This window comes from Pleurodeles waltl, chromosome 4_1 (assembly GCF_031143425.1).
Source record: "Pleurodeles waltl isolate 20211129_DDA chromosome 4_1, aPleWal1.hap1.20221129, whole genome shotgun sequence".
In the NCBI taxonomy this organism is placed as follows: domain Eukaryota; kingdom Metazoa; phylum Chordata; class Amphibia; order Caudata; family Salamandridae; genus Pleurodeles; species Pleurodeles waltl.
This window is the reverse complement of record NC_090442.1, coordinates 8,021,440-8,040,598: the sequence shown is the minus strand read 5'-3', so window position 1 is coordinate 8,040,598 and position 19,159 is coordinate 8,021,440. Positions and strand designations below refer to the sequence as shown.

Sequence of the window (19,159 nt, the reverse complement as noted above, 5' to 3'; positions counted from 1 at the left end):
GATAACACCCTCTCCCTTTGGAAACTGGTGTTACAGGCTGGGGAGGGGTAGCCTCCCCAAGCCACCGGTATGCTTTGAAGTGCACATTTGGTTTCCTCCTTGCATAAAGCAGTCTGCACTGGTTCAAGGACCTCCAGTCCCGACTCTGGCGCAAAACTGGACAATGTAAAGGGGGGAAATCACTTACCTGTCCATCACCACCCCAGGGCTGGTGCCCAGAGCTCCTCCAGGTGGCCGCTGGATACTGCCATCTTGAAACCAAGGTAGTCTGAGGCCTCTAGGAGCATCTGAGTGGCCAGGTCAGACAGGTGACGTCACAGCTCCCTCCTGATAAGTGGTCACCTTGCTACATGACCAATCCCACGTCCAGGGCTATTTAGGGTCGCCTCTTGGGTGGGTCCTCAGATTTGACATGCAAGACTCCGTCAGGGCTCCTCTGCAATGTTTACTTTGACTTTTGGCCACTGGAACCACAATTGGACTCAACAGGAACCTACAATCTGCAGCTACAGTGATGGATCTGCTCTGCAACATTGTTTCTGTGGCTACTTCCAGCAGCTGCAACACTTCCCCGGCGGTGCATCCTCTGAGGATGGCAAGTCTTCAGTCTGCACCATGAAGCAAGAAGAAATCACCCTTGGACTGAAGGAGTCACTCCCCTGCATCTGCAGGCACCAACTGCAATGACGACCAGCTGTGTGGATCTCCTCTCCTCCTGAGCTGCGTGGAGTGGTCCTCTTGGTCCTCTCTGCCAGCTGTCCAACTTTGGAGACAGTAAGTCCTTGCATCTCCACACAGGACTGCACCCCCGTGGACCGTGTCTCTTGCAGCTACCAAGGGTTGTTGGCATCTCCTCAAAGGGATCTTCAGGCTCTGTGTAGCCCCAGCCCCAGCACTCTTTCCTGGGACGCACAGCCCTCTGTGTTTTTTTCTCCAGCAACGTGGGACTCCTTCCCAAGTGTGCTGCGTGGGCCTCACCACGACTCCTGTGTTTGCTGCCTGTGGGTCATCTGTGAAGGCTGCCTCCTCTTCTTCTGACTCTCCTGGTCGCTTAGGGACTCCCGGGACTCGCTTCCATGGGTTGAGTCCCCCTGGACCTTGCTGGTCCCCGGCAGCTCCACATTTCTTTATTCACAACATTTGCCTTTGCCAAGGCTTGGTGGTGGTTTTTCCACACCACAGACTGACTGCAATTTTTCATCCATTGTGGGACGTTGACTGCACCACTCATGAACTCTTCAGCTGCTCCAGGGCTGCATTGCTGACTGTCTTCGTCTCACTGTCGACCAGATCCTGCATCCACAGACGGGTGGGTAGTGGCTCCTGCCACATCAGACACTCCAACATGAACTGGACTTGGTTCCCTTCTTTTACAGGTCTTCCTCTTCCAGGATTCACCTTTGGTTTCTTCCAGTTTTGTCTGGGTCTTGCATTATCCTTCTCTGAAGTTCTTTTGGTGGGTTTAGGGAGAACCAGGTACTTACCTCTCTCCTCCTGGTCACTGGGGGGCGCTCTGGTACTTACCGTGTGGGTTTCCTAGTTTCTGCAGCTCCCCTCTACTGATTCCACTCCCTTGGGTGAGGACCCGACTTTCGCATCCCACTTTCTTAGTACATTGTTTGGTCCCCCCTTAGGCCTTCAGTACTTACTATTGCTTTCACTGTTTCCTATTGCATTCTATGCTATTTTCTGACTGCTACTGTACATAGAATAGGGGGTTTTACTTACCTCCAGTTGGGGTATTGCCTTTACAGTATTTTAGTATTTGTGTCACTAAAATAAAGTACCTTTATTTTTGTAACACTGTGTGGTTCTTCCATGTGTGTATTTGCTGAGTGACTGCAGTGGTATTGCATGAGCTTTGCATGTCTCCTAGATAAGCCTTGGCTGCTCATCCACCGCTACCTCTAGAGAGCCTGGCTTCTAGGCACTGACTACCCCTCACTAAACGTGGATACCCGGACCTGGTGTAAGGTGATAGTACCTTAGGTACTCGCCACGCACCAGGCAGCCTCCTGCAGGCCGCTGACGCAAGGCTATTTCCAGTGGGACTCACCAAGCTTTACTGGACTAGTCTCAACATTGTTGGCACTAGTCCAGCAAAGCGCCACCATCGCGCCAACTCTTCTGACGCTATTGTGCTAACGTGCCGTGGTGCGCTACATTGTAAATACAGCACTACCATGGTGTCGATAGGGGACGCAAGGAAACTGGCGCATCGAAGCCGATGTGCCAGTTCCTTCTAAACTTGGCCCTTTCTGTTTCTAATGCCCAGGCCATCCGACTGCTGCGCGGGGCCGACCAACCTGGATGTCGTCAGGACCGGCAGAGGTTTGAACTAATTATGAACTTGTGCTGCTCCTTTCATGGCTTCGGCAAACAGAGGCTGGGTACCCGCGCTCGCTCTCACGCGATCTCACAGGCGTATATGCAGCCTTAGCTACATGTAGGGACCTCTCTCACATGCTGCTGGGTACTCGTCCGGGTCCAGTACGTAGGATGCTCTTCTGCATTATTGGTCGCAGTTAGTGCCCTTCCTTCGGTGCTTTGCAGCAGTTAACCGAGAGTTTCTCATTGTTCAAATGGGTGTCATTTCTGATATTTATGTTTCTCTCGTCTTCATTGCTGCATTTTTCTTGCGAGAAAGTGTCACTCTTATTTGTTGAAATGCCACTCATAACTGCACTGAAATTCTGAAAATGTCGCACATAGCATTCTGAAACCTTGGCAGCGATGCTTCTCCGTGATCACTGTAACGCACACTCGCACTCGTTGCGAGGCGCTGCACTTTCACAAGCTACAATGGGAAAATGAAGAATCCCAAATGCAGATATTAGATTTATAATTAAAAAACTATAAAACGGTGACCTGGTACCCTTCTCTGGGTCGGCCAATAATGTATTCAGAAAAGCTGTGTAGTTTAAAAAACAGATATTGCTTGTGTCTTTTCAGATCAATGGCCCAACCTTGACATAGAGAATAACGTGAACACCCTCGGCTTGCCTTACGACTACAGCTCGGTGATGCACTACTCCAAGTAAGAAGACCTCTGGCCAGGTGGAACTGGACATGTCTGCGGGTAGACATTGCGCCGTGAGGGTTAGAATGGCTTGGCGTAGATCTGGACGGCGACCTGGGAACAGTAACAGGGATTTGCACCAAGAGCATGTCTTAGGCGTGTGATGGGATGCAGGAGGCAAGGCAGGAATGCTGAGCTGTTCCTATCGGTCCGCATCTCACCTGGGGCACCTGGGCAGGATTGTTTGAAGATGAGAGGAGGACTGAAAGTTCCTAGGGAGCCTTCACCAAATCCCTGGTTTGCATGGCATGAGTGGCCCAGGTTTGGTGGAGTTCAGAAGTGCAGTGTAAGAACCGACAGTGCTGAGGTTGTACGCTGTGCTAGTCTATGCTATGAAATGACACTGTACTATGGAGGACCCTGTGCTATCCAGTATGTTGGCCATCAGATGATTATTCTTACTTCCCAACAGGACTGCCTATTCTAACACACCTGGCAAGAGCACACTCGTCCCCAAGCCCAACCCCACTGTACGCATTGGACAGAGGGCTGGAATAAGCAACCTGGACGTGGCCAAGATCAACGCGCTCTACAGCTGCGGTGAGTGGCGTTGTGTACCTGGCGGCTGAAGCTGTGGTGGTGCGGGCGCCTTCTCATGCTGTCTGTCCTATGACTATGGCCTCCCTAGCAGGAGCCCTCCCTTACCAAAGACATCTTTGCACTAGCGCTTGGTTGGGAACGCAGGCCCAGATTAATGGGCTTTTGACGCAGGACCTTGCTGCGCTGCTCAAAGGGAAAGGGCAGGAATGCGCTGTATCTAAGCGATATGGTGCCTACCTGCCCTTTCCCACTGCCCTGGTGCCAACGCACGCACCCTCGCACCATGGTGCAAGGGTGTCTGTGTTGTATTCAGGATTGTTTTTGTGCAGGAAGAGGGTCCTTCCTGCAGTAAAAACAATCCTGGGAGGCTTTTTCCTCTTTCCATGCGTGCTGCAGAAAGGCGAAAAACAAGGAGAAATGAAACTATTTCTCCTCGATGCACCTCCTACGGAGAGGCGTAAGGTTTTGATGCATTCCCAGGGTTACATGACGTTGTAAATCTGGGGATGCGTCAAAGTCCATGGTGTTATGTGGGAACACTCACTGTAACGCCCATGGAACACCTCTCTAACGCAGAGTATGGCAACGCAGCGATTTGCGCTGCCTTGCCTTACTCCATTTCCATGAGGCCATTCGAAGCCACGTACAGTGGGTTTGCGTGGCCTCATAGATGTGATTGAACGGTTTGCACCGCCGTTGAGTCACAAAACGTGATTCAATGGGGGTGCAAGAGGCTCATATATATGGCGCTCGGTGTTTAACCATCAGCCTTCACAGGTTTGATGTGCATCACGTCTTTTGGCCAGTCGCGCTCTGTTTCTTGCCAAATGAAGTCACATTTTTTTCTACATCCTACATTTACCTTCATCATACAGATTGTATGTGCCCTTCTCGTGTAATCGGCTTCTCTTTGGGCCAGGTGTATCAAATCGTAGGATTGCAATTTCCTAATAGCGAATTTTAGCGATACAATATCAGGAAATCGCAAAATGTATTACAGTGTGTTTAACACTGTTATGGATTGCCACTGGGTCGCAATGGACCTACCTTATTAATATTTAATATGCAGCAGTCAGGTCGCAATTTGCCACCCACTGTGAATGGCTACAACCACAGGCACGGTCACCACCATGCCTGTGACTGCTTTGTCAAAGAAGCAATTCTTTTTATAATGCAGCCTGTTTTCCTTAAAGCAAAACAGGGTGCATTTCAAAAACAAAAATTAAAAGTTTTCTTTTAGTTTTCTAAGAGTTGGCCGTGGTCCGTGGGGCCGCTGACTGCTTTTAAAAAATGGTTGCACCCCAATTCGCAAAGGGGAAGGGGTCCCTTGGCGTCCTTTCCCGTTTGCAAATGGCTTACCACCAACTTAAAGTTGGTGGTAACTGCAAACATTTGCGACCTCATTCTCGATTGCGAAACATTCCTACATACCAGTGCAATTCGCTACTAGGGAGAGATGGCCTTGGCACGCCCCTCACTAATAGCGAGTTGCAAATACTATTTTGTGAGTCAGTAATACGCTGCTGACTCCAAAATAGAGTTGGTACAAGCCAAAAAGCATATTACTGGTCGCAAACGGTAAAAGGCTTTGTACATCTGGCCCTTTGTAATTCCACAAGCGTCTTGTTACATCTCTGTAGCATCAGGATACGCCAGTGGGTGACAGTTTGTGCTGTATACATTCCGTTTGAGTTAACACAACATATACATCCCATGCGTTATAAATGAACCTCCAATGATGCTTCTGTAGCAGGCAAGCAATCCAAAGCAATCTCAAGAACAGTGGTATAGAGATGTTGCTGCTCTCAGTTTGTTACACGTTGAGGGCAAAACTGCATGTATCAAGTTGTCTCGCTGAAAGAGTCACAATTTAGCATTACAACTTGTTTGATAGTTATAGAGGTTATTTATTGGGTGGCACATTTACGACAAAGCAGGCATGTTTTTAAAGTATTGATTGCGCAGAGCCCCAAATGAATATGGGCACTTGGGATACAACCTTGCACAAGCGCGCGCAGGTTCAGACAGTGTGAGTTGGTTGCTCTGTACCAAGTGAACCCTTCCTCTTCCAGGTCTCTGCAGGACAGTGCTCATGAGCCCAAGTGGAACCATCAGTTTCACCCCAAGCACATCCCTGCCCCGGGGCGCGAGCAGCTGTATATGGCTGATCCGGCTTCCAGGAAATCAGGTGACGTTTACTGTTCCAGCTAATAAGGTTTACTCAATGCACAATAGAGCGTTATTGTAATTTATTCATTAGCCCATGGACCAGGGAGACCTTAAACTGACTAGAAATGAAACAAAAATAGATAGTGGCCAGCGGGGTAAGGAGCCATAACAAAGCCCAGACTCAGTTATTCTCCGAAGTGCCTAGGGATGGCCTGGGGCAAGGGGGTTACGGACTACGGTTTGCAGAAATGTTGATAACTTAGCTCCTGGTACTTCAGCCCTCCACCCTTCCTCAGTAGGCCACCATCTCAACCAAATACTAGCCGTGAACTGCTAGGCCTCCAGAGAGGGAAAACATCACCTTCTGATCCCGTCCAAGGCAGCTAGAACTTGGACTTAGGACCGGAAAAGGAGGGTCTTGTGGATCCAGTAGTTTTGTCTATTTCCTTATGCCCAACCATCCTCCAGCACGTGCAGCCCCCAGGTTACTGTGTAGTAGGCTCACTTAGGATTGGGGATGCTTTCACTTTTAGTTAACATAAATCCCAGCACTGCCTCCAGCTTCCTTGTTACCCTCTTCCAGTACCTCTCAATGATCCGGCAGCTCCAGATCATGTGTAGATATGTAGCCCCCTACCCACAATCCAGCAGGCATGCATCTCCCCACGCCTTTCCCTCAAATCAGCATATTTTGTCTACCCAGCATATAGGCCGCAGCTGCTGACAAACTGTGTATTCAACATTATAGTTAACAGATTCATCTTCTATGGCACCAGTGTTTGCTATAGCATGGGAAATATTCTAAATAAATAATAATCCAGGATTAGTACATTGGAGCAAATCACCCGTGAGAGCCTAGGCACGGGGAGAGTAAGAGATTTGTCCAGAGTCACAGGATGGAGAGCCTTCGCCAATGCCGATACTCAAACCCGGCTCCCCCGGCTTCGTGGTCGCAGCTAAAACCGTCCTGCCACACCCTCTCACTCACATTTGCTATTTCATTTTACAAATATTTTCCTAGTATTCAATTTTTATTTATGTTGCATCAGTAGCTCTCCTCTAAGAAGGACTGCACATGATCATACAGCAGGGCATAATAATATTTTGCTGGAGCCAAAGCAAAGATTAGTGGAAGGTGGGTGCTACGTTGGATCCATGGCATACAAGTTAATTCATCGCATATTACCACTAAAGGAACATCCATATTTGCATTACACTCAGTGACAAGTATTGTGAAATAAGGACGGCTTGCAGTCACGACAATGGAGAGCTGGTACCTTGCCTGCATTTGTAGACTAGTTTTGAAAAGTAAAATCTGAATAGACAGTTGTGGCTTCAACGTCGCAAGGTATCTGAACTTCCAAACACTGGAAATGCAGACATTGTGCGGGGAATTTATAACTGCCAATGATGCTGCACTTATACCATCAGTGAACAGCAGGGCCTCATCGAAGATGTATTCTTCAGAACCTCAGTGCTGCACCCAGCCGCCAGACAGGCCTGAATCTGGGAGATCATGGAGGCTTCGTAAACATGTCATGGCAAACCAACTGGTCTCACTTTGCCAAAGATTTGTGATTACCTCCATTGTTTTTGCCAATGCTGGATGCTTTTAAAATACAATGGGATTATGAAAGCCAATAGCAGTGACTGGCCACCTTGAATTTGTTTCATACTTTCAATGTGTTCAACATGTTGTAACGTGGTGGGCGTCTTGAAAATGTGAAAAGGTTACATTAATGAGGATTCTCCTGAAAGAGAACTAGGATTACAGGTGAGTAATTTATCCTTCTCTTCCAGGGGATCCTCATCAATAGTTGTAAGCACTGAATAGAGTAGCAAGCCCAACCCACACCCCTGAAGATGAATCAAGAGCAAGCACAAGCAACCGTCATCATCATTGGAATAGATTCCTCCTGGAGGCGGGCCCTACTTGGGTGCCTGTCTTAGGGCCTCGTTACGAGTTCAGCGGACGGTTTTCACCGTCCGTTGAACTTCCAACGGGTAGGTTGCCACCAAACTGGCTACCTCTCCGCCAGGTCCAATAAGAGTTTCCCGCTAGGCCAGCAGGTGGAAACTAAGGTTTCCGCTTGCTTGCCTAGTGGGAAACATCCTACAGCATTGTCTCCGGCTTGCAATGCTGTAGGATGCAGGGTGCACAGAAACCTTGCAATGTTCACTGTCTGCAAAGCAGAAGGTGAAATTTCGATGGTGCTGGCCGGGGGGGCCCTGCACTGCCCTTGCTAAGTGCAGCACTGCCCTGGTGGATTAGGGCCGCACCTACTGCCAGACCGCCAGGATCCAATCTGGCATTCCCACTGTGGCCCGACCGCCATGGTCCTAATATGGCGCTCAGACTGTAGCATTGGCCGCGGCCCGACTGCCATCCGCAAGTCTGGCGGTGAAGTGACCATCAGACTCATAATGGGGCCCTTAGTGTCTGAATGTAGACAGAAATGCCATGTGAAAGTATGAACCGATCTCTAAGTAGCAGCTTTGCAGATTTCGGAGATGGAACATTCTTTAGTGGGGCTGCTGTTGCCACCTTGCTCCTTGTAGGGTGAACTTTGGGTCTGGCAGGTAACTCCGTGTTGGCTAATTGGTAGGTGAACAGAATACAAGACACTATCCATCTTCAAATAGTCTGCTTAGAAGAGGTGATGCCTGTCCTCAGGGCCATTGTTGCCCAAATAAATTTCAACACTCTTTTAAGATCTAATAAATGCAATGCTCTTTCCACTGGTGTAGAAGGGTTAGGAAAGAATGTAGGGAGTGAAATCACCTTAGTAATGTGGAAATCAGACACCACCTTGGGAAGAAAACTCGAATGAGTTCTCATCACCACCCTGGAGCATGAAATATTGTGTAAGGTTCCTTGGCACAGAGATCCTGGATCTCACTGGCCCTCTATGTCAAAGGTATAGCCACAAGAAAAGCAGTTTTCCAAGTAAAGTGCTGTAGGGATCCTTTATGTATCGGCTCAGCCCATGAGGTTCAAAAGCATCACATTCAGTTTCCACGGAGTAGAGGGAGAACAAACAGGTGGAAGCACTTTCTTCAGTCCCTCTAAAAAATCCTTTACTACAGGCATTTGGAAGAATGACATTTATGTAGGGGACTTCCTGTACGCAGTAATTGCTGCAAGATGTACCCTAATAGAGGCAAACTGTAGACCAGATTTTGTTACATGGAGGAGGTAAGGCAATATTACCTCCTCCTGCCGTAGGACTGGAAGGAAATTATTTTTAGCACACCACATGTGATGTCGTTTCCACTAAAAAAGTGTAAGAGCACCTGATCTATGGTCTTCTGGACTCCTTAAGAATGTTCATGCATTCCTTTGAGAGACCTAAATGTCCATACTGAAGGATTCAGGAGCCATGCTGTCACGCTCAGAGAGGGAAGGTTGGGGTGAAAAATCTTTCCTCTGAACTTGAAGAGGCGATCTGGTCTGTATGGAAGCCTCTTGTGTGGTCATTATGGAGGAGATCCGGGTACCACCACTGGTGGGGCCATTCTGGAGCTATCAGGATTATTCTGGTCCTGGCTCTCACAATTTGTATGACTGTTGGGATCAGGGGAATGAGAGGAAACGCGTAATGAAATATCCCGGAGCAGTCCATCAAAAGGGCATTCCACTTGGTTTCTGGTTGGTAGAACCTGAACGCAAAGTCTGTGCATTTTTTGTTGTTTTCGTCTGCAAGTAGGTCTATTCGTGGATGCCCCAATTCCTAAAAAATATCCTGTATGACATCATCGTGCAGAATCCAGTTGTGTGATTCAGCAAAGGTTCAGCTTAGAGAGTCCGCCTGTGTGTTCTGAACTCCGGGCATGTAAATCGCTGAGATAGTCTTCTTCTTCTTTATGAGCCAGTTCCAGATGGTCTGCGCTTTCAGGGATAGAGGGGGGAGCACATGCCCCTCTGCTTGTTTAACTAGTGCATTGTGGTCATGTTGTCCATTTGGATCAGCAGAGAGCCGGTTTGAATGAATGGGTAAGAAGGCTTGGGGGTAGATGTACTGCCCAAGCTCCAGAATGTTGATGAGGTATTGTTGTTTCTTGGCTGACCACAGCCCCTGCGTCAGTAGGGAACCCATTTGAGCACCCCAGCCCTCGCGAGACACATCTGTTATGATTGTTTGTGTGGGAGAGTCCTGATGAAAAGGGATGCCGATCAGCAGATTTCATTGATGAGACCACCACAGTAGTGATGCTTCCGCAACCTGAAACAGGGTTAGCGTGGTGTTCCAATTGTCTGTGAATTGATTCCATTAATCCTCCAGATTCTCCTTCAATGGTTGCATGTGCCATCTGGCATTGGGAACAATAAAGATACATGACACCATTGATCCCAGAAGAGACGCCATCTGCCTGGCCGACGGGTGTGGAGTGTGAAGGAGGTTTGTATACTTCTGAGGTATTGAGTATAGTCTCTCATCTGAAGGACACACTCTTGTGACTTTTGTGTCCAGAGTCGCACCTAGTTAGTGTATTTGTTGAGTTGGAACCAAGATTGATTTTTTGACATTGATCTGTAGAACTAAAGTTTGAAGGGTGTCGACCCAGATCTGGTAGTGTTTTTTCATCTGATCTGGAGAGGAGCCTTTTACCAGTCAGTTGGTCGAAAATGCCTTTCCTTTGTAAGGCTGCTGCTATGGCAGCCATGCATTTTGGGAATGCGTGGGGTGCTGATTTCAGGCCAAATGGAAGCACCTTGTACTGGTAATGTTTGGATGCCACTTTGAACCTCAGGAATTCCGATGGTTCCTGGCTATTCACATGTGGAAGTAGGCATCCTGGAGATCAATGGAACACATCCAATCCCACTGATGAAGCTGAGGTTATATCTGGTGGAGAGCAAGCGTTTGGAACTTTTCCTTTCATTCCTTTGAGCAGCCGTAAGCCTAAAATGTGCCTGAATTCTACCTTTGGGCCTTTTTTCTTTACGAGGACATACCGTGAGTATACTTCTATTCCCTTTTGAGAGATTGGATTGCCTTCTTTTGAAGAAGAGTGGAGACTTCGATAAGCAGTAGCTTCTGCTGGTGGCAAGATGTTATAGAACGTAGAACAGACGAAGGATGCACTGGAAGTGAAGTGAGTATCCATGCTCTACAATATTTAAGACACATTTGTCATTGGTAATGTTGCACCCCTCCGGAGTGGGTAACGGCGACGGGGGAAGTGAGAACTCATTGCTTGCCTGGCATCTTGGAGGAAGCTGTGGGTATATCTGGCGGAGAGCAAGCATTTGGAACTTTTCTTTGCGTATGTATTAGTTTACCAGATGTAAGTCTAGGATGGGCCTTGTCGGAAATTACCCTCTTTTTGGCATGGTTACCCCCACTTTTTGCCAGCTATCAGTATGCTTAAACTGTTTTCACTGGGATCCTGCTAACCAGGGCCCCAGTGATTGTGTTTTCTCCCTCTAGATTTGGTTGCCTAGGACTTTGGCATACTGGTGCCCCCATATAAGTTCCTAGTATATGGTACTTAGGTACCCACGGATTTGGGCACCAGGGTTTCCCCGTGGGCTGCAGCTTGTAATACGCCACCCCTGGAAGCCCCTGCAAAATGTATCTCCGGGCCGGCCATTGCAGCCTGCTTGGAAAGGTGCATGCACCCTTTCGCCACAGGTCACTGCACCAGGTCACTGTAAGTCACCCCTATGGTAGGCCTTCCTAGCCCAGAGGGCATGGTGCAGGTCGCTGTGTGTAAGGACACCCCTGCCTGGGCCCTATGCACCCCAGTTCCATTGCACTGGACTTTGTAAGTGCGGGGAGCCATTTTTCACATGTACTGGACATAGGTCACTACCTGTGTCCAGCTACATAACGGTAACTCCGAACCTGGGCATGTTTGATATCAAACATGTTGGAATCATACCCCAATACTGTTGCCAGTGTTGGTTGTATGATTCCATACTCTCTGGGGCTTCTTAGAGGACCCCCAGTATTGCTCCTACCACTGGAGTTTTCCGGTCAGCCCGCGCTGCTGCCACCCCTCAGACGGGTTTCAGCCCTCCTGCTGCCTGACCAGCTCAGACAGGGGAAGGCAGAACAAAGGATTTCCTGTGGTAGAGGGAGGTAACACCCTGTCCCTTGGAAATAGGTGTTACAAGGTTTGGGAGGGGTAGCCTCCCCAAGCCACCGGTTTGCTTTGAAGGGCACATTTGGTGCCCTTCTTGCATAAACTGGTTTGCACCAGTCCAGGGTCCCTCGGGCTTGGACCAGGGGGTGGCATATGGAACTGGGGCAGCATGGGGCTTCTTCCTTTCTGGGGAGGGGGCATGGGAATGGGAAGGGCAGACTGGGGCGGACTTAGACGAGGAAGGAGTGGACAGGGCAAGGAGATGGGCACGTTTAGGGATGAGATGGGGTGGACAAGTGGGTTCGAACAGGTCAACACGGGACAGGAAAAGTTTTTTAGGGGCAGTTGGGGTGGACATGGAGGAAGGTGTGGGAGTGGAGGTAGAGGGAGTGCGTGTAACTGGTGTAGGTGTGCTGGACGTGGATGCAGGAGCCTGTACATTATGGTGAGGTGTGGTGGATGTGTGTTGAGTGGGTGTTTGGGAACGTTTGAGTGTCTTGGGAGAAGGGGTGGTGGACATAGTGGGACAAGACAGGCTGCCACTGTAAATGGATGTTGTCTGGGTGTCTGCAGGTCTGGTGAGTGTGCTACATGTGTCAGTCAAAGTTGTTGTGGTGAGTGCAGGTGTGGTGTCTGGGGTGCATGGCTGGATGTCTGATGTTGTGGTGACTGCAAGAATGGGGCCAGCAGCAGTGACTGAGGGTGCAGTGCTTGTGGGTGTGCATGTTGAGGTGACAGACTGGGAGGCGGGAGAGGTGGGCACACTGGGAGAAGTGGATGTTGCCAACATGCCTTTGTATGTTGGCTGTGTGTATGCCTGTGGTGGGAAGTGTGGTGCTTGCGTTTCTCTGTGTGCTTCTTGTGTGTTGAGGTGTGTGCATGGCTGTCTGAACCTGTGCTTGGGATGGGTGAATGGAGTGGGGTGCTGGAAGGGGTAGAGGTGGTTGGAGGGGGGACGGAAAGACCAGAGACACTGGCTGCCATCAAAGAGGAGGCCAGAGCCTGAAAAGATCTCTGTAGGCCAGACATGGCACCATGAATGCCTTCCAGGTATGCATTGCATTGCAACATCTGGGATGCTAGCCCCTGGATGGCATTCACAATGGTTGTCTGCCCTACAGAGATGGTCCTCAGGAGGTCAATAGCCTCCTCCGTTAGGGCAGCAGGGCTGACTGGGGCAGGGAATGTGGTGCCTGGGGCGAAGGAGATGCCTACCCTTCTGGGTGAGCTGGCACGGCAACTGGGTGTGGAGCAACTGGGAGGGCGGTGATGGTATGGGGGTGGCGGAAGATGACACAGAATGGGTGGGCCCACTAGAGTCCGCCATCACCAGGGAGCTCCCATTGAAGGAGGTATCAGAGTCACTACCTCCAGTGGTAGTTGCCTCCCCCATGGTACTCCCGTCGCCCTCCAAACCACTGGTCCCCTTGGCTTTGGTAGACTCTGCCTCCTTGGAACCGTGGGCCGCTGCATCCCCACTTGCCGGTGCCACTGCTCCCTCGCCAGATGATGCTGATGTACACAAAGAACACAAGAGCACAGTGGTGGGGAGACCAAACATGAGAGAAATCTGTAAATACCTAAATGGATGTACATACGTGGTGCACACACACTCCCATCCAGCCTACACAACTACACTCAGCACCTACAACAATAGTCATGACTATGCCCCTGACTAGTGGCCACTACCCCAGAATATAACACATTTAACACATGACACACGGACCTGATGAACTGTTAGACCTGCCCCTAATCATTTCTATGTCAATGGGGGGCAGGACTGCAGGATGACACCTGTCAGAGTGCCTGGCACTAGACAGCATACATACTACAGCACCCAAACACATCCATCAAAGTGGTATGAAATGGTGTGGGTACTCAATCCCTTGTGGCTGCTGTGCTGCTTTCAAGGGCCCATGCAAACCCAGATATGCCACCGCCAGAATAAGGCACATTAGGGAAGTCAGGGTCCGACGAGCACCCCTTCCTCGTTGGGAGGCCTTCCCCAGCTGGGCCTCGCAGGTCTTCCTGGCCCAGCACCCCTGGTCCTCCCACCGCTTCCTGCAGTGGGTGCTCCACTGGTTGTAGACCCCCAGGGTCTGCACCTCCCTGGCGATGGCCTGCCAGAGTCCTCTCTTCTGATGGGCACTGACCTGTATGGGACACACAGAGAAGAATAACAGACGTCAGGAAATGCCCATTTGATACAGGTGACATATCATCCCCTATGAGACGGACACGTAACAGGATAATTTTACCACCTCACTCACAGTACTTGCCACACATTCTACGCCTGTGCACTTACATATCGACCACACATTCATACAGGCATCCGCCACCATCACACACATCCGTGCAAGGCAACCGCCAACTCACCTGCTCCTCTGGTTGCCCATATAACTTGGCATACAGAGGTAGGACCCCTTCCACCAGCTTTTCCAGCTCCTCCGTGGTGAAGGCTGGGGTACCGTTCCACTGTGACTCGTACCATTGGAGTAACCAGAGTTAGGACACAGCAGCACACTCAGTCGAGTACTTTCATGCACGGGATCCGGGAGTCAAGTGCAATTGGGGTGACGACATGGCGCACGCTCTGCGGCGGTGTGCACCGTCACCGCCAGCAGCAATTATGATAGGCCCAGGTTCCCCATTGATAACCATGTAAAGCAATGAATGGGTGCACGGTGGGGAACACCGCCTTCCGCCATGACAACCACCGTCAGCGGAATGAGGTCACTTTCACTCCTTCGTATCTGGATGGCAGGAAGCTGCCATTTTGCTAGCACCACATACATATTTCCTGGACAGGGGCCCCATTCAGGGCCTTCAGGTCACAGCCCTTTGTTGCCTGCACACATGAGTGTCTGTTCCTCACATCCGTCTAGAGGTATCACTGCATATATATCCCAAACGTTGTACATCATACATCGCTTATGTGTGTAGCCAACGTATTGTACAGCAGTTATTTATACACAACATGTTTTGCATGTGTATGTGTGTCCCTCATATGTGTTCTCTTCTCCCCATAGGTACAGACCCACGTGGCGAGGGAGGGCCCCATCTGTGTACAGACCTCTTGTTGATTTGGAAACCATGGTGGAACATCACATCATTGTCACCTACAGACTCAATCGTGCAACAATCTATGACCTATGTGCTTTACTGGATCCTGTACTGAGACCGGGTAATCGGAATAAGCATGTCATCTCTACTGAAATGCAAGTGCTCTCTGTACTCCATTTCTTGGCTACGGGCTCATTTCAGGTGATAGTGGGCATGGGTGCAGGGTTCTCACATCCAATGTTTAGCCTCGTTCTGTCCAAATTCCTGGATGGATTTGTACAACACCTGCAGACATATATCAAGTTTCCCCAAACGGCTGAACTCCCTGCCATCAAGTCTGAATTCTATGCCTTTGCTAACATTCCCCATGTGATAGGTGCCATCGATGGTGCCCACATAGCTCTCATCCCCCCAAAGAGTGAATGCACAGGTGTACAGGAACAGAAAGAAATCCACTCAATGAATATACAATTGGTGTGTACTGCTGACCAGTACATTTCACATGTAAATGCCATGTTTCCAGGATCAGTTCATTATTCCTTTGTCCTGAGAAACAGCAGTGTGCCACTGTAGGAAAGTACCATCTTGCCTGGCATGTTACCCCCATATTTCACTGTATATATGTTGTTTTAGTTGTATGTGCCACTGGGACCCTGCCAGCCAGGGCCCCAGTGCTCATAAGTGTGCCCTGTATGTGTTACCTGTGTGATGACTAACTGTCTCACTGAGGCTCTGCTAACCAGAACCTCAGTGGTTATGCTCTCTCATTTCTTTCCAAATTGTCACTAACAGGCTAGTGACCAATTTCACCAATTTACATTGGCATACTGGAACACCCTTATAATTCCCTAGTATATGGTACTAAGGTACCCAGGGTATTGGGGTTCCAGGAGATCCCTATGGGCTGCAGCATTTCTTTTGCCACCCATAGGGAGCTCTGACAATTCTTACACAGGCCTGCCATTGCAGCCTGAGTGAAATAACGTCCACGTTATTTCACAGCCATTTACCACTGAACTTAAGTAACTTATAAGTCACCTATATGTCTAACCTTTACCTGGTAAAGGTTGGGTGCTAAGTTACTTAGTGTGTGAGCACCCTGGCACTAGCCAAGGTGCCCCCACATTGTTCAGGGCAAATTCCCCGGACTTTGTGAGTGCGGGGACACCATTACACACGTGCACTATACATATGTCACTACACATGTATAGCGTCACAATGGTAACTCCGAACATGGCCATGTAACATGTCTAAGATCACGGAATTGTCACCCCAATGCCATTCTGGTATTGGGGAGACAATTCCATGATCCCCCGGGTCTCTAGCACAGACCCGGGTACTGCCAAAATACCTTTCCCGGGGATTTACTGCAGCTGCTGCTGCTGCCAACCCCTCAGACAGGTTTCTGCCCTCCTGGGGTCCAGCCAGGCTTGGCCCAGGAAGGCAGAACAAAGGACTTCCTCAGAGAGAGGGTGTTACACCCTCTCCCTTTGGAAAAAGGTGTCAGGGCTGGGGAGGAGTAGCCTCCCCCAGCCTCTGGAAATTCTTTGATGGGCACAGATGGTGCCCATTTCTGCATAAGCCAGTCTACACCAGTTCAGGGATCCCCCAGACCTGCTCTGGCGCGAAACTGGACAAAGGAAAGGGGAGTGACCACTCCCCTGACCTGCACCTCCCCTGGGAGGTGCCCATAGCTCCTCCAGTGTGCTCCAGACCTCTGCCATCTTGGAAACAGAGGTGCTGCTGGCACACTGGACTGCTCTGAGTGGCCAGTGCCAGCAGGTGACGTCAGAGACTCCTTCTGATAGGCTCTTACCTGTGTTGCTAGCCTATCCTCCTTCCTAAGTAGCCAAACCTCCTTTTCTGGCTATTTAGGGTCTCTGCTTTGGGGAATTCTTTAGATAACAAATGCAAGAGCTCATCAGAGTTCCTCTGCATCTCTCTCTTCACCTTCTGCCAAAGAATCGACCGCTGACTGCTCTGGACGCCTGCAAAACTGCAACAAAGTAGCAAAGACGACTACTGCAACCTTGTATCGCTGATCCTGCGGCCTTCTCAACTGTTTTCCTGGTGGTGCATGCTGGGGGCGTAGTCTGCCTCCTCTCTGCACTAGAAGCTCCGAAGAAATCTCCTGTGGGTCGACGGAATCTTCCCCCTGCATCCACAGGCACCAAAAGACTGCATCACCGGTCCTCTGGGTCCCCTCTCAGCACAACGAGCGTGGTCCATGGAACTCAGCAACTCTGTCCAAGTGACTCCCACAGTCCAGTGACCCTTCAGTCCAAGTTTGGTGGAGGTAAGTCCTTGCCTCCCCACGCTAGACTGCATTGCTGGGTACCGCGTGATTTGCAGCTGCTCCGGTTCCTGTGCACTCTTCCAGGATTTCCTTTGTGCACAGCCAAGCCTGGGTCCCCGACACTCTAACCTGCAGTGCACGACCTCCTGAGTTGTCCTCCGGCGTCGTGGGACCTTCTTTTGTGACTTCAGGTGAGCTCCGGTTCACTCTCCTTCGTAGTGCCTGTTCCGGCACTTCTGCGGGTACTGCTTGCTTCTTTGTCTTGCTGGACGCCCCCTCTGTCTCCTCACGCAATTGGCGACATCCTGGTCCCTCCTGGGCCACAGCAGCATCCAAAAACCCTAACCGCGACCCTTGCAGCTAGCAAGGCTTGTTTGCAGTCTTTTTGCACGGGAACACCTCTGCAAGCTTCTTCACGATGTGGGACATCCATCCTCCGAAGGGGAAGTTCCTAGTCCTCTTTGTTCTTGCAGAATCCTCAGCTTCTACCATCCGGTGGCAGCTTCTTTGCAATCTCAGCTGGCATTTCTTGGGTATCTGCCCACTCCCGACTTGAGTGTGACTCTTGGACTTGGTCCCCTTGTTCCACAGGTACTCTCGTCTGGAAATCCATTATGTTGCATTGCTGGAGTTGGTCTTCCTTGCAGGATTCCCCTATCACGACTTCTGTGCTCTCTGGGGAACTTAGGTGCACTTTACACCTACTTTACAGGGTCTTGGGGTGGGCTATTTTTCTAACCCTCACTGCTTTCTTACAGTCCCAGTGACCCTCTACAAGCTCACATAGGTTTGGGGTCCATTCGTGGTTCGCATTGCACTTCTAGAGTATATGGTTTGTGTTGCCCCTATACCTATGTGCTCTCATTGCAATCTATTGTGACTGTACATTGCTTGCATTGCTTTCTATTGCTATTACTGCATATTTTTGGTATTGTGTACATATATCTTGTGTGTATTTGCTATCCTCATACTGAGGGTACTCACTAAGATACTTTTGGCATATTGTCATAAAAATAAAGTACCTTTATTTTTAGTATATCTGTGTATTGTGTTTTCTTATGATATTGTGCATATGACACTAGTGGTATAGTGGGAGCTTTGCATGTCTCCTAGTTCAGCCTAAGCTGCTCTGCTAAGCTACCCTTTTCTATCAGCCAAAGCTGCTAGACACTTCTTCTACACTAATAAGGGATACCTGGACCTGATGCAGAGTGTAAGTACCCCTTGGTACTCACTACAAACCAGGCCAGCCTCCTACAGCCACATATGATGGAACAACTACAAGGGGAGAGAGGATGGCTCATAGGTGAATGTGCATGACACTGGATCAGTACATAGCTGACAGCCAGGCTGTATGCAAGTAATGTAAATAAGACAAGAGGGAAAAGGGAGATTATTGGGCCAGTGTACACTCTTCCTAGTAAGACTAATAATATTAATACAGTACACTGTTCCACACAAAAGTAAAGAAACACAACTAATACACAGGGAAGCAGAAAAAATCTGGAGCAAAGCAGCCCTTACACATCCTGTAGGATGTCAAGCTTCATCACTGGGCAAACTGACACCAACTGACTTGGCCCCAGCTGTAGTGGCCTGTCTGCAGCCTTCAAGAAAACCTGCACATAGAAGACGACTGTCCTGCAGCCCAGTGACCTCCAAAGTCTTGTGAGGACTGTCTGCCTTCAAGAAAGACCAAGAACTCCTATGGACAGTGGACCATCTTTAAAGAAAAGGAAGCTTGACTGTGGAACCGTGAAACCTGACACCAGAAGTGACCACTGCACCCCACAAGTGGCCCACGTGTCCTGTGAAGTTCCCCTGGCACTTTGGGCCAAGAGACCACCATGGGCTGACCCCTGCCAAACTCCCCAGTGACACCTGCAGCCTGAACCTGAGGGATCCCTCCACGCGACCTGCCT

General features: G+C 49.7%; 1 protein-coding gene across 1 annotated transcript in view; it reads left to right on the top strand.

Moving 5' to 3' along the window:
- The window catches only part of LOC138287227 (astacin-like metalloendopeptidase), a 161,188-nt gene that overhangs the window by 75,536 nt on the left and 66,493 nt on the right, over positions 1-19,159 (top strand). The window contains exon 7 of the mRNA XM_069227581.1: positions 5,692-5,807. Coding sequence (XP_069083682.1) covers positions 5,692-5,807 — 116 coding nt within the window. The remainder of the gene's footprint in view (positions 1-5,691; positions 5,808-19,159) is intronic.